This window comes from Hippoglossus hippoglossus, chromosome 7 (assembly GCF_009819705.1).
Source record: "Hippoglossus hippoglossus isolate fHipHip1 chromosome 7, fHipHip1.pri, whole genome shotgun sequence".
Taxonomy (NCBI): Eukaryota; Metazoa; Chordata; class Actinopteri; order Pleuronectiformes; family Pleuronectidae; genus Hippoglossus; species Hippoglossus hippoglossus.
In genome coordinates this window covers 14,422,049-14,436,640 of record NC_047157.1, presented here as the reverse complement: position 1 = coordinate 14,436,640, position 14,592 = coordinate 14,422,049, and the positions used below count along the sequence as shown (strand labels likewise).

Here is a 14,592-nt window from a genome sequence, read left to right as displayed (position 1 = left end):
ACCTGGTTTCTAAGCAACCTACACTTTCCGGTTGACCCTTTCAAAATAAAACCTTTGTTTAGGAACTTTTCCTCCCTGCAGTCTTATTGTCTTTAACAAAAGTGTGTGTTTTCAATGCACTTTAATATTTTATTTCATTCCTTAACATAATTTATAATTTCTTAGATTAGTGACAGATTTACTTTTCAATTGTTTCACACCGAAAAACATTCTTAGGGTCTGACTATGTCCAGAAACGTCCTCATGAGAATGGGGGCTTTGCCGATTAAACTGCCCAACACCTCTGATCATCCAACTGAGCTTCAAATGTAAAATTACACTTATAAATGTATGCATCAGTAATACTGTTCATATAATATAATATTAGACTTGAATACATAAAACACCATTTAAATACTGTTAAATTACACTTATACATGTATGCATCAGTAATAATTATCATATAATCTAATATATTTGAAGATGTAATAAAACACAATTAAAATACTGTAAAATGACACGTAGGCCTATGAAATGATCCTAATGAATACTTTTAATTTTGAGGATTCAAGTACATTTTGCAAGACATCACTTCTGTAGTTTTGTGTATTTTTCACAGTGGGATGTATTTATCTTTTCTTACTTTTCCCACAACTGCTTTAGAAATTATTGTCCCACTTATAACTGCTATGTAAATGGCAAAATGTATACTTACTGTTTATAACCTTTTGGTTATTACTGATTAGCTTGCAGCTCCAAATAAGTCTGGAGTCTTTTCAGGAGATGATGGCAAACAGTTACCGGAGCCAATCAGCTTCCAGTTGACGTGTTACACCCGCCTCCTGCAGCACCTGCACCTGAGGGTTGAGGTCAGACCCTTCACTGCTCCATCACTTCAGCACTGACAGGAGGCGACCATGCATCGAGGCCTGATTCACCTGAGCCACGTTTCACTGTGGCTGCTTTTTGCACAAGCCTCTGCGGATCTGCACCTGTGCACGGAGGTGAGGAGCTGCATGGCTCTTTTGATACATTATCAGGAACAACCCCTTTCAGAGTTTAACTTAGTTTCAGGTATAACGATTTTTTCCTGTAAATACAAAACTTTTTTACATTTACAAAAAAAATAGCAGAATTATAAGATAGACATTTTATCTAAAAAACAACAAATGATCCATGTGTGTTGCTCTGAGGTGAAGAGACTTTTAAAAGGAAAGTTCAGCCTGTTTGTGAACACAAATTCTAGGTGTTTCTAGTTTGATCTAAAACTTGTTTAACAGCTTCACTCCTAATGTCTGACGATGCAGTGAAACCTGCTCAAGTTCTGGGTTTTAAAATTTGTTCTGCCGGAGAACTGACTTTAAATGCTAACAAATTAAAATGTACATTTTCTAAATGGGAGATTTGAATCAGTACATTTCGACGGTGTGTTTCAGCAGCACCAACACTTGAACATATCGTGTTTATGGGAAGTGAACAAATGTTTGCTCTCTGAGTGTTTGAATTACATTAGTCATTCACTCACACTTGTTTTACCAGATCTTCCATATGCTGCATCGTCAGCTGCTGTGCTCCCCCCGTCCTCCCCTTTCCATGTTTTTCACTTTGCATAGCAACAGAACAGTTTGATAAAACATTTTATCAGCTGACTTTGGACATTACGCCAGAGTGTGTGGTTTACCAGGGAGCTGTGAGCTTTTATTTTCAGGATAAGCAAAGAGCTGTGGTCGCTGCCACTTTTTCCAGGTGACTCTGTTTCCATGCCAGTCCATTGACCATGAGGCACAGCGGTCATGATGTCCCGTTGCCGTGGTTTCCTCATGTTTGTTTCCAGTATAGGCGATTAGGCTGGGGCCCATCTCCACAGTTTAATGCATTTTTACATCAGGTCCTCCCACATAGAGCCGTGTTCACCTGATACCCCCACAGCTAATGTAGCAGCTCTAATCGAAAACACAGGCCAGAGGAGTGCTGCTGCTGCTGTGTGTGTTTCTGTTAACTATTAATCCCACAGGCTGTGTCTCTGTGTGTGTGTGTGTGTGTGTGTGTGTGTGTGGGCCTGGATTAGTGCTGACTGACCTTCCCAGGAACAGCAGGCTGGTCAATGAGCGAGTCTTAAGATCCCACTGTGCTCAGTATTCATGACTTGCTTCAGAAGGTGTCAGATCAACAAGATAACCTTTAACGCTGTGTCACATCATCACAAATAACATCATTAAGGGTGGGGCAGTGTTTGACAGTCACTTATTGAGCTCTGCACTTGAGCTCCCTCTGTCTCCAAAGTTCTGCGACAATACCCAAATTCCCTGTTTACAGAAGGAATAGATGAATCACCATTTCTCCCCCTCGGCCAAGTAAATAAACCCCGAGGCTCCAGAGTCAGCACATCCTTGATGAATGAGATTAAAAACAGTTGAGACCGACTCCTGGGTCAATATTTGCTCCAACTTTTATTTGTAAAAGAGGCTGGCCTTGTTTGAGAAAAAAAAAATCAGGCATTTTTATGAACAGCCTAAATTCTATTTCACGTGCATCTTCTGCAGAGCTGCAACAGTCAATTAATCCATTAGTCAGACTGTAAGTCAGTAGCTTTCTTTCAACCAAAACTTAAAACATACTTTTTTTGTGCAGTGTTCTCTGATCTTACCTAATTCTAGTTTTTATTATTGTTGTTGGTGTCATGACTTCAAACTTTTAAATGTTATTTTTTTATGTATTTGTACTGGTTTTTAGAAATGCTATACAAATAAATAAATGGATAAAAAAAATGAATAAAAAGATGAATATATTGTTTGTTTCTGTTTAAAGATTTTCTTGGTTTTAGTTTCCAAAATGTGAGGATTTGATGCCTTTCTTTGTCGTACATGACAGTAAACAAAATATTTTGTTGGTTTTGAACATTTGGTTGGATAAACCACAATATCCTCAACTTGGATAGTTTTTTCTATGGTAAACCTATTTTCTATAATTCTGTAGATAAAATGACTGATTAATCAAATAATTTGATTAATAGGCAGATCGTAGCTCTTTCAATTCTTCTGTGGTGTTTTTCAACTTGCTGTGTGAACCTCACACCTGTGTTTTGTCCTTGCAGTCAGATTATCACTTTGAGTACACCGAGTGTGACGTACTGGGCTCTCGATGGCGAGTGGCGGTTCCCAACAAAGCCAACACATGCACGGGTCTACCAGATCCAGTCAAAGGCACTCAGTGCAGTGAGTTTCTTACTTTTACATGTTGTATTTGTACACCTTCTGAAAACCTTCACCCTATATTCCAGCTTTCAGGTGTAAATATATAAAACTGTATCTGTTCATTGCCATGTGCACGTTTTTTAGTTTTTTCCTCCTCCAGCCTTCTCCTGTAGTGAGGGGGAGTTTCTGGACATGCAGTCACAGGAGTGTCAGAAGTGTGCAGCAGGCACCTACTCTCTGGGCACCGGGGTGGCGTTTGATGAGTGGGACAGCCTGCCCACAGGTTTTGTCACCCATGGGGAGGTAACAAATGGAGGGGACAGCCAGACCGACTGCTCCAAGTAAATATATACCGTTCCTCACAAAAGTCTTTATTTGATCTCTTTTGTCTCGATCGATTATTCTCAGTGTTTAGTCGGTTTCAAGAAACATTAAACAGTCTCTGCTGCTGATTCCAGCTCAACCTGGACTCCAAAGGGTGATTACATCGCCTCAAACACAGATGAGTGCATAGCGTTGTTGTCCTACGCTGTGAGTCTGAAGGAGCCTGGGACTGTGTCCTTCGAGTATTTCTACGAGGAGAGCAGCATCTACTTTGAGTTCTTTGTAAGTGATTTAAAGTGACTGTGGGTTGTGATGAAGCTGTTTCCAGGGGGAAATACTTGGTGACCTCGTGTTCTTTTCCCTCCTCTCCTGCAGATTCAGAATGACCAGTGTCAGTCCACAGACTCCGAAAACCGCTGGATGAAGACCTCAGAGAAAAACTGGAGTAAATACAAGGTTAGTCCGAGGGAAATCTTTAGCCTCTAGGGGCAACAATATTTTGGGGCTTCCAATGTGGACAGTGGACATCTGGGCCAAGACTCTTCTGTCCCCTGTACACGGTTTACACTGCAGTTTCTTTCATTAGTTAAATTGAACGTTTCTTCAAACAAAACACAAACAGCGATAGATTTTGTAGGTGTTTAAGGTCCAGATGGCACCCAAAAGCAGACTCCCAATGCATTTCCGTTGATGGGTTGTGCCTCTTTTTCCTCCAAAGTCTTGTCCCCTGCTTACAGATTATGTATATTCACACACAAAATCTGTTTATAGAGATTAATCTGTGCTCCTCTATTTCTCTTCTGTTCCTCTTTCACTTTTCACACCGACTCTGTGCAGGTTGAGCTGAACAAGGGCAACAATGTGCTGTATTGGAGAACCACAGCGTACACTCTGCCGGCCGACACTGTCAAACCTGTGCTGTTGAGAAACATCGCCATCTCAGGTAGACTAACCCCTGAGCGTTGTGTGCAGCCCGGCTAAAACAACTTCTTCACTCCTCCTCTTCTGTTTTCCGCTGTTAATGATTTTTTCTTCCAGGTGTGGCGTACACATCCGAGTGTTTCCGCTGTAAATCTGGCACCCACAGTGCCAAAGCAGGATCTGCCCGCTGTGCCCCCTGCCCCGCTAGTACCTACTCCACTAAGGGCGCCACTGTTTGCCATCAGTGTGAACAAGACAAATATGCAGGTATTCATGTTTGCGTTTATAATGCTCTGTCCACAAAGAGTATCATATCACTCACTGGCGTGTTCTTTAACTCGCCATCGCGATTGTGGATGAACCGCTTTGTATTTGCATATTGCTGCACATATAGTACAGTCTAATATAGTAATATCTGCACGCAAATACATCATTTACAGCTCTAGAGGTCACACAGTATGTGCAGTCTCTTATCACTGGATCTTAATGTAAGCTGTTCTTTTCCCTTCTCGTATCCGGCTTTGTTTTTCTGTTTTTTCAGAGGCTGGTTCAGGGAGCTGTGAACCGAGACCAGCATGCACAAACATTGACTACTTCTACACTCACACACCTTGTGACTCTGAGGGAAAGGTAATGTGGACACAAAGATATAATACGTGGAGGCAGCTGTCATGCAGCCTCACCTCTGCTGAACCTGCCTCATTTTTATGCCTCCGCGCTGCCAACAGCTACCGGCCAGAGTAGCTTTCGCATTCTGTTGAATGCGAAAGCTGTTTCAATTTGGTATGAATTATCACTTGGACTCGTGGATGAACTTATTAGAAGTTGGTGGTCAAAGATCATTAACCTGCCTTCACAGATAAATTGATTATATTTTAGTAATCAAAGGTCAAAGTTCAAGGTCACTGTGGCCTCAGAAAACACATTTTTGGCCTCTTGAACACTATATATCAAGTCTGTATTTTGACAATGTCTTCAAATTGTGACCCGATGTCAGTTGGACTCAAAATGAATCAGACTTTACTGGTTAATGGTCATTGTGACCTCATATGACTCTGGAAAAAAATGTATGACGGCTGAAACTGCACTGGTTGATGGAGACATACAACAACAGGCGGGTCTTTCAGAATCCTGCTGGTCACAATCATCTGTTGTAGCTGTTGTGTGTCCTTAGATGTACACTGTCTTTGCTGATTGTGTCACAGAGCCACTGGTCACCTCTTCCATGTGTTTATATCTGGCTTGTTCTGTGTCTCAGACGCAGCTCATGTACAAGTGGATTGAACCGAAGATCTGCAACGAGACCATTGAAGGAGCGGTGACGCTTCCTGCATCAGGGGAGAAACATACCTGTCCACCATGTAACCCTGGTTTCTTTGTCACCAACTCCTCCACCTGCCAACCCTGCACCAACGGCCTCTACTCAAACGGAATAGGTACAGAGCCACTATCACAATCATTAACAAATTTTATATTGATATAAGAGTTTGTTCTGTTTATAAAAGCTTTAAACACTGATTATACAACACTGGACTTTTTTTCATTTTCACATTCAAACTTGATAGTGGTGCTGCTTAACTCCGGTTTCATCCAGATTCAAGGTACACACTGAAACCTGTATGTTTACGTGATAACGCATTATCTACCCACAGCCTGTGCTCAGTGTGCTGTCGGCACAGAGCCAGTGGTGGGGTTCGAGTACAAATGGTGGAACACGATGCCGAGCAACATGAAGAGCTCCATCTTCAGCAAAGAGTTGAGAGGCTCCGAACACAAAACGGGTAAGAAAATATCAGGCCGCACAGCGTCGAAGAGGGTAGACGTCATAACAGCTGACCTGATAATGACCTCAGAGCATCACGGAATAGAAGTAATCACTTTCCAAAAAATACTGTAAGACCCTTCTTCAAACAGATAGAGAATGAACAATATGACATCATTTATGCCCAGGAATCATTCATTTGAGAGGATTTTTGTATAAAACAATCCGCGTTTTAACAGAATAACCTTAACTAAATATCTAATGATGCAGAAGTTTGTAAACAAACCTTAAGATCATTAAGTCAATTATTTTGTCCATGGTCAGAAACTAAATTGACATGCTCAGCATCACAATTTCTTACTGCAACACTTGTGGTTGTAATCCATATTTATAAGTATTTCATGATGTTTTGTGTGTGTGTGTGTGTGTGTGTGTGTGTGTGTGTGTGTGTGTGTGTGTGTGTGTGTGTGTGTGTGTGTGTGTGTGTGTGTGTGTTATTGGTCGGACACAGACTGTATTTAAAGAAAGACGACAGGTCTCCTCTTCCTCCCACTTTCTAGAAATGATTCCAAAATATCCTGGATACGGACATCCCCGGCTTACGCATTTGAAGGCTTTGCCTGCGCAGTAGTTAGCATGGGGGGAGGCTGTGGGGTTTTGATGTCCCGCTTGACCAATCATAAGTCAGTCTCAGCTGTCAATCATGACGTGTCACCCTGTTTTTATAGCATCAAATTTGCAATTATAACCAAATTTACCGTAAAAATGAGCGCTTGGACATCGGTTTGATAAGAACCACCTGAAATGTCAGAAACCATCTTTGAGGAAAGATGATTTGTCCTGTACTTGTGACTTTTTACTTTGGGCTACCTCCTATCCACTAACATGGAGGAGGCTTTTGGGGAGCTGTCAGGTCGTCCATCTTTATAAACAGAGTATGGTTTACCAGCATAGGAATGTATCACTTTGTTTTTTAATCTGTATTCACAGCATGGGAGGTGGCTGGAGAATACGTTTACACAACCCCTGGTGATCAGGACACAGATTATCTGATGCTGATGCTCAACGTCCCTGGATACAGGTGAAGTCAAACATTTCTCTTGAAGAAATTACACATACAACTTTCTGTACAGTGTGTGTGTGTGTGTGTGTGTGTGTGTGTGTGTGTGTGTGTGTGTGTGTGTGTAAGAAAAGTTGATTGAAATGTCACGTGTCTCCGCAGGCTGCCTCAGTCTCTGGCCAAAGACAGTGAAAGGAGTGAACTGTCTCGCATCACCTTTGTCTTTGAGACCATGTGCACAGCTGAATGCAAACTCCTCTTCCTCGCTGTGAGTGAAACTCTCTGCGTCAGGTGATGATAAAGTCGTCGAGCATCACGTGAACAGGAGTGTGAATAAAATGCATTTCTCCCGCAGGGTTATAGTCAGTGGAATAACGTTGTGGTGGAGCAGTGGAAAGGCAGCAGCAGCAAACAGTCGTACTCCTACCTCATCCAGAGCAACAGCACCGTCAGCTTCACGTGGACGTTTCAACGCACAGAGGAATTTAACATGGTGAGACACGAACACAGCAGCACAACCCAAAAAACTATGTGACGATCTGTTTCAGTCCCTCAGGCAGAAATGAACATAAAAGCAAGACTCAAAAACTTTCATCAAATTACTGACATCATCTTAACAATGACGGTTAAGGACATTTTTAGTTTTAAAGTTTACCTTGTTACTTGAATTCTCCCTGTGTTAGTGTCTTATTTGTGTTGCCTCATCAGAGAGAAAACTTCATAAAGAATTGTCATTATCCGGATAAGCATAAAAGAATAAACTCATTTAAACACTGAGTGAGGAACAGCAAGAGGTGATTAAGATGAAGCACAGAGAATGACTGTAAATGTTTTAAAATATCACAGAAGCTGAGAAACTGCTGCAGTATCATATTTCATCTGCGTTTTTGCACTGACTGAGGAGAGAAGGTTAGGGTTACCTCCAAACATTGCTCTTAACACCAGAGGGCAGTGTGGAGCTGTGTGTCTGCCTCAGAAAAAAAGTCAACATGACCTTTGGAATGCACGCGCACTGTGGATAAGATATACTGTGGTTGAAGAACTTCTCCTTGAATACATTCACATTCATTTTCACTTTTACTTAAGTGAAAGTACAAAAGTATTACCTTACAAATTATATTTAAAGAATCCAAAGTAAAAGCATTAGTTAAACCAAAAAAATCTAATTTTAAAATATGCAAATTATATATATTATTTCCCCTCAGGATCAACCGGGTCTTATCTTTATCTAAAATAATACATCATAATTATTTGTTGATTCTATTTTATATTTCTAATCTGAATCTGCAAAGTAAGGGGATATAGAAAGTAGCAGAAAAGGTAAATACTCAAATCCGGCACCTTAAATTTGCGAATAGTTACAATACTTAAATTTATATATATATATAAAGCAATCTCACTGTGTATAGAGGGACTCAACGGGTGACTGAGACCTAATGCTTCTCTTCCCTCAGGAGAGGAAGTACAGTGGTGACATTGCAAAGATCTACGCCATCCACATCACCAACGTGGTCGGAGGTGTAGCCTCACAGTGTCGCCGCTGCGCCATGAGCTCCGACGAGGCCTGTGTTCCCTGCCCACCGGGACACTATATGGTCAACAGGACAGGGTTCTGCAAGAGATGCTCTGCAAACACTATCATCAGGGCTGAGCAGCCGGTCGGAGAGGACGCCTGTATCCGCTGTGGTCCAAACACAAAGAGAAACAAGGTGAGACCAACAAAATGCTGGTCACTGAGAAACTCTAAACACAAAGCCATGACTGAATCTATCAGTGTTTACAGGTGACTTCATGTCCTCAGGCTTTTTTCTGGAAGATTGAGGATTTTCTTTCAACACATGAACACACTGTGGGGTTTTATTAAAGGATGAGTTTCATGTTTTTAGTTTATTCCTTAACAATACAATTTTAACAAAAAGGAAATGATAAAATTAAGTTATATTGAATATGATTTAATATTTGCTTCCATGGCAATTTGCACAAGGCTTCAAAATATCATTTGGGGATTAATGGATGAATAAAATTTAAAACAATCAAATCAGATAATTTTGCAAATTGTCACTTGATGGGTTGGACCTCAGCATTTCTACAATCCTAAAAACTGAATTGAATTCAACTATATCTGTATCTATATCTGTATCTATATATCTATATATGATAATGCTTGTTCTTGTTTACCTGTTCTCCCTTATGAAAAATAAATATTTTTTTATATTTAATTGTTTACAGCTTAATTACCTAAATTAATGTTGACTTAAGTGCTTTTTACCTCATTTGTGCTTTTTAAAATTATAATATATATCTTGTTCCACATCAGAAATCTTTTTTTAGAACAAGCTGTTAGAATATCTCTAATGTAATGTCTCCCACATGAATCCACCCACTACAAACAGACTATGAAGTGCATGTAAATGCATGTGTTGACTTCCTGACCTCGCCCTCCAGGCCTACTCAGCGTGTCTCAGTGACTGTGCGCTGGATGTGCAGACGAGAGGGGGAGCACTGCTGCACTATGACTTCTCTCCTCTGGCCAACGTCACCGGCTTCCACAGCAGCCCCCGCTTCACCAACAAAGGCCTGAAATATCTCCAGAGCTTTAATGTGGCTCTGTGTGGGAAAGAGGTCAGAAAGCCACAATCCATATTTATGTTTTTTGTGTAAATTACATTTTCTCATGGACTTTCACCTGTTGTGTTTCTCTTACAGGGTCGTATGCCAGCTACCTGTGTAGACAACGCAACGGGGAGTGGGAAGGAAGTCAAGGGTTACGTCTGCCAGTCCACTGTGGTTCCGTCTGAAATCAGGAGTCAGAGCGTGGTGTCCTCACAGCCGTTCCTCATCGGGGACTCAGTTGTCGGTACGGACTGAATGCCCCACCTGTACAATGCCATGATATATTTGTACGATCTTTCCAACAAAAGATTCGGTCGTTTGCTGAAAAGTGTGATGAAAATGTCCAAACATTAAGGAAGGGCAGTAAACTGTGGTAGCACAGTCTGTTCTCTCACACACGCGGGTGGTGTGTTGCGTCAGGATTTTTCACTCAGCATCATAATGTGTCAGTGCTTGGAAAAACCTGTGTGGTCCACACTAATGTGAAACCCTTAGTAAATATCACCTAAGGACGTTCTTTCCATAACTTCTATCTCTGACTGTGCCTTATTTGGTCATGAGTGTTTCATAGATAAATAGAGAGCACTCTCATTTAGCTCCTCTGTTGGTTTTATTGCCACTAATGGTGCTTCAGCTACTCATTTCTTTACCATCGATTATTTACTCTGCTGTCGTATAGAACTATATCTAATTGCGGCGGAATTATATAATATTACCGTCGTCAAGGAGGTTGTGTTATTGGCCCTGCTTCTTTGTTTGTTGGTTTGTTAGATTGTCAGTAGAATTACGCAAAAACTACTGCGTTGGTTTCCAGTAAACTTGGTGGAAGGATGGGGGATTGGCCAAGACAGAACCCTTGGAATTTTGGTGCTGATCTGGACAAAGGGCCGGATCCAGGAACTTTCTTTAACATTGCGAAATAGGGTTGTTTTTTTTATTTTGCAAGGAATAATTCATCTGCTTGATAAAAAAATTATTCAAACATGATTATGGCACTGATATCTATGAGGCTGGTCCAATCATGAGTCAGTCTCAGTTGTTAATCATAATGTTTCACCTCGTTTTTATAGCAACAAATAACCAATTAAAACCAAACACACCAAAAACTGTGTGATATGAATTACCTTAAATAACAGAAACCATCTTTAAGAATAATGTATTTATTGTGTACTTTGACTTTTTTAGTTTGGACCATGTCCCATCCATTGACATGCAGGAGGCAGGGTTTATAACCTATACTGCAGCCAGCCACCAGGGGGCGATCAAGGCTTCACTTTTACAGACCTGTCATGTCGTCCATCATTACAGTCTGTGTATATCAAACGGTTTACTGTGTCACTGTGAGCATGTTGGCATTGAACTAAACCCAAGCCTATTGTTTCTTACTGTGTTTACCGCTTCAAGATTCTGAAAATGTCTCAGATGAAACAAAAAAAAGTTGAATCCCTCTGAGATTAAACAGCTCCCAGGCTGAGGCATCAAAACAGGCTTTGTTTTGTGGGGTGTTGCAAGAAAAAGATGGTAGAGCCGTTGGTTTAAACTGTGTTAATGTCATTTATCAGATAACAAACATATGTAACATGTTGTCATTGTGAAGGTGTGACCACTGACACGACGCTGAGCAGCATCTCTTCTCCTGATTGGCTGTTCCCGACTGAGTCCATGCTGCCAGACGTCATCTTCTATTACAAGTAAATACGATCAAGATTTATCCTGTTTTGTTCATCCACTGTGATGCCCTCAAATGCATATGTTTCACAATGAATGCAGTGATGCTTAAGCAATAAAATGAAATCGAGAATCAAAATCGTATAGATAAGTTTAGACCTTTACGTTTGTCATGTTTGTGACATGTCCAGGTCCGGTGAGACGACTCAGACTTGTAAACAAGGCAGGTCGGCCGCCATCAGACTGAGATGTGATCCAGCGCTGACTGCTAAAGACCAGATCACGCTGCCGAGGTATCTCACACCGCAACCGAGCTCGGTTTTCTGACTCAGCTCTCTGGACAAAGTGGCTCCCTGGAGAAACATTTTTCCACGCGAAGCTTCCAAACCTCTCTTTTACTTTGTTTTCCTCCACAGAAACTGTTCAGAAGGGACGTGTGATGGCTGTGTGTTCCACCTCCTGTGGCAGAGCCAGCATGCATGTCCACTCTGCACCAAAAGCCACTACAGAGAAATCGTCAGCGCTTGTATCCAGGGAATACAGGTAGAGACAAAAAACACTTTACCTCCTCAACCCCACCAATCCATCACAGATCAACTCGAAACTCATCCTGTGTGAAAATAAATACTTAAAGATTCTAAATATACCGAATATGTAAGAATGTATAGTAGAAGATAGATTGAGCTTTCCAGTTCATGTGATCATTTAACCACAAAGAGCAGCATCTTGTATTTTACTTACTGTGCTGTGTGTGTGTGTGTGTGACACAGAAACGCTGATCTTCATCTATTGTTTAAGGGCACATTTAAAGGAACAGTTCAACAATCAATCAATCAATCAATCAATCAATGTTATTTATCCCTTAAAAACAATTTGAGGATTATTTCCCCCCCCAGAAAACCACCTATGTGTGGCAGCAGCCGTTGCAGTGTTATGGAGGAGTGTCTCTACCAGCACAAAAAGTGAGCGCCTGTGTGAGTCTGGATTTCTGGCTCAAGTTTGGTGTGACCACGGGAATAATTGCTGCTGTGCTGCTCATCAGTGTCAGCTGCTATTTCTGGAAGAAGACGCGCAAGTGAGACCATTTAGCTCCCCATTCTCTTTTTGGTTGTTTGTTAAAGTAATTGCATGAAAGCTTTTCCAATCAGATTTCTGTATCCCTGTCATCCTCCACCTGCAGGCTGCAGTATAAATACTCCAAGCTGATGATGAGCTCCGGAGGTCAAGAGTGTGAGCTGCCCACCGCAGACAGCTGTGCTATAATGGAGGGAGAGGACACAGAGGACGACCTCATGGACCTCACCAAGAAATCTTTTTTCACCAAAATTAAGTCCTTCTCACGAGAGGTTTGTAAACCGCTCCACTCACACATACGCACAAACATTGTTGTACTTTCATTTTAGTGAGGACACACATTGGCATGATGCATTCCCTCACTCCTCGCCCTAACATTCACCATCACGACTAAACACCAAGCCTAAACCTGTTTTAGACTTATCTATTATAATTATTTGATTAAAACCTTCCCACCTCGCAATTATTGGCCTGGCTGCCTTTCAACCAAACTGTGTGCGTTACCTTTAATAATCACAGCTCAATATTTTTTTTCATTTTGGTTTTTCTCCCCCTTTAAAATCATAGAAGGTAATTTTTTTATTTTAAAACTAACTTAAAAAAACCCAATTATTTTCTAAACCTAACCATTTAGTTTCTTTCTATTTAATCCAACCCTGCTTTTCTTTTCCTAACCCCAACATGAGTATCTCAATATCCAACATATCCCTGACATATCATTTTTTCCATTATTTTCTATTTCAATATGTAACCTAACTGATTTTTTTTGCTCAACCCTGACCTCCTCCTCCCATTGTCTTTTCTTGTATGAAGCTAAAACTAGCTTCTATAGCTCTAACTATGCGTTGTATATATATATATATATAAATATATGCCTTAATCAGAAAGAATAAGAATCAATATGACATTCAAAAACCAGTTGCCAGGGCTCATTCACCACTATTTAATTGTGTTGTCTTAAAGTTCTCTATCCTGACCCTAAAAGCAAGTCTGAGGCTACAAACAGCTCTTTGAAAAAGTGAGGACCGGCCTAACACTCCATGAGGTCTATACTCAAAATGGTCCTCACAAAAATATAAGTAAAGATACAGTACACACACACATACAGTATGGGGCTGCTTTTCATGCTTCTTGTTATTCTCCCTGTGTGTTTTCAGAGGACGTCAGACGGATTTGACTCGGTTCCACTGAAGTCGTCATCTTCTCGCCTCCAACAGGACGACTATGACTCGGATGAAGCTTAAATCAGACGATGAACAGATCTTCGATGGTTTGACATCAACACACCTCCAACAGATGTTTGTGGTGTTCTAGAAAACAGAGATGGGCTGTGAACGATTTTTATTTGTTACAAAGGATGTAGGCTTACTAAGAGTGGTGATTAGTATTATTTGTCATGTTCCAAATCTAATAGTTAAATACAAAGTCTCCACATTGGGGATAATCTGTGTTTTAAAGACTTCAAAACTGTGTTTCAAAGATTATCTGAGACTGTGGATGAAGTCACACTTTTTATAGATGTGATTGTTTGTGTACATTTTACATACATTTTACTATGTATTTCATTTTTCTCTTTTTATTAGACCAGAGATCTAGTTCAGTCAGATATTGTTATTTGGTAATATATTATTTTTATTTGCTATGGCATTTGATAACCCTGTCTGCTGCATTTAAGTTTAGGACATTATTTTGTTTTACTGTGAAGTAAAGACATTTTCTACACTGAAAAACTACAAATGTGCATCTCTCAAAATTAATGAACTCAAATGCTGCCTTCAGGTTCTTCTTGTAGTATCACATCGCAGAGCACGAAACATTTCATCACTTCATACACACGCACACACATACACAGACACACACACACACACACACACACACACACACACACACACACACACACACACTCAAACACACATTGTAAATCTTGCTAAATCAAGTATGGTAAGCAGTGATTACTAAGAGAAGAATTGTGCTTAAGTTTTCTGCTACTTGACACT

General features: G+C 40.6%; 1 protein-coding gene across 1 annotated transcript; it reads left to right on the top strand.

Moving 5' to 3' along the window:
• The first annotated feature begins 860 nt into the window (after positions 1 to 860).
• elapor1 (endosome-lysosome associated apoptosis and autophagy regulator 1) lies at positions 861 to 14,559 on the top strand. The gene is made up of 22 exons (XM_034589728.1): positions 861 to 983; positions 3,074 to 3,194; positions 3,334 to 3,514; positions 3,632 to 3,779; positions 3,873 to 3,953; positions 4,335 to 4,440; positions 4,536 to 4,685; positions 4,960 to 5,048; positions 5,677 to 5,854; positions 6,071 to 6,199; positions 7,171 to 7,261; positions 7,403 to 7,508; positions 7,596 to 7,733; positions 8,695 to 8,949; positions 9,686 to 9,862; positions 9,947 to 10,097; positions 11,451 to 11,544; positions 11,713 to 11,814; positions 11,938 to 12,064; positions 12,418 to 12,596; positions 12,702 to 12,867; positions 13,753 to 14,559. Exons 1-22 carry the CDS (start codon positions 897 to 899, stop codon positions 13,837 to 13,839), a joined length of 2,943 nt encoding a protein of 980 aa, XP_034445619.1. The 5' UTR covers positions 861 to 896; the 3' UTR covers positions 13,840 to 14,559.
• The last annotated feature ends 33 nt before the right edge of the window (positions 14,560 to 14,592 follow it).

Excerpts from the sequence above, each read along its gene's own strand:
- elapor1 (XM_034589728.1), top strand. The coding sequence starts at position 897 with ATGCATCGAGGCCTGATTCACCTGAGCCACGTTTCACTGTGGCTGCTT. Across the intron at positions 984-3,073 it reads ATCTGCACCTGTGCACGGAG|TCAGATTATCACTTTGAGTA; the intron begins GTGAGGAGCTGC and ends TTGTCCTTGCAG. Across the intron at positions 8,950-9,685 it reads CAAACACAAAGAGAAACAAG|GCCTACTCAGCGTGTCTCAG; the intron begins GTGAGACCAACA and ends CTCGCCCTCCAG.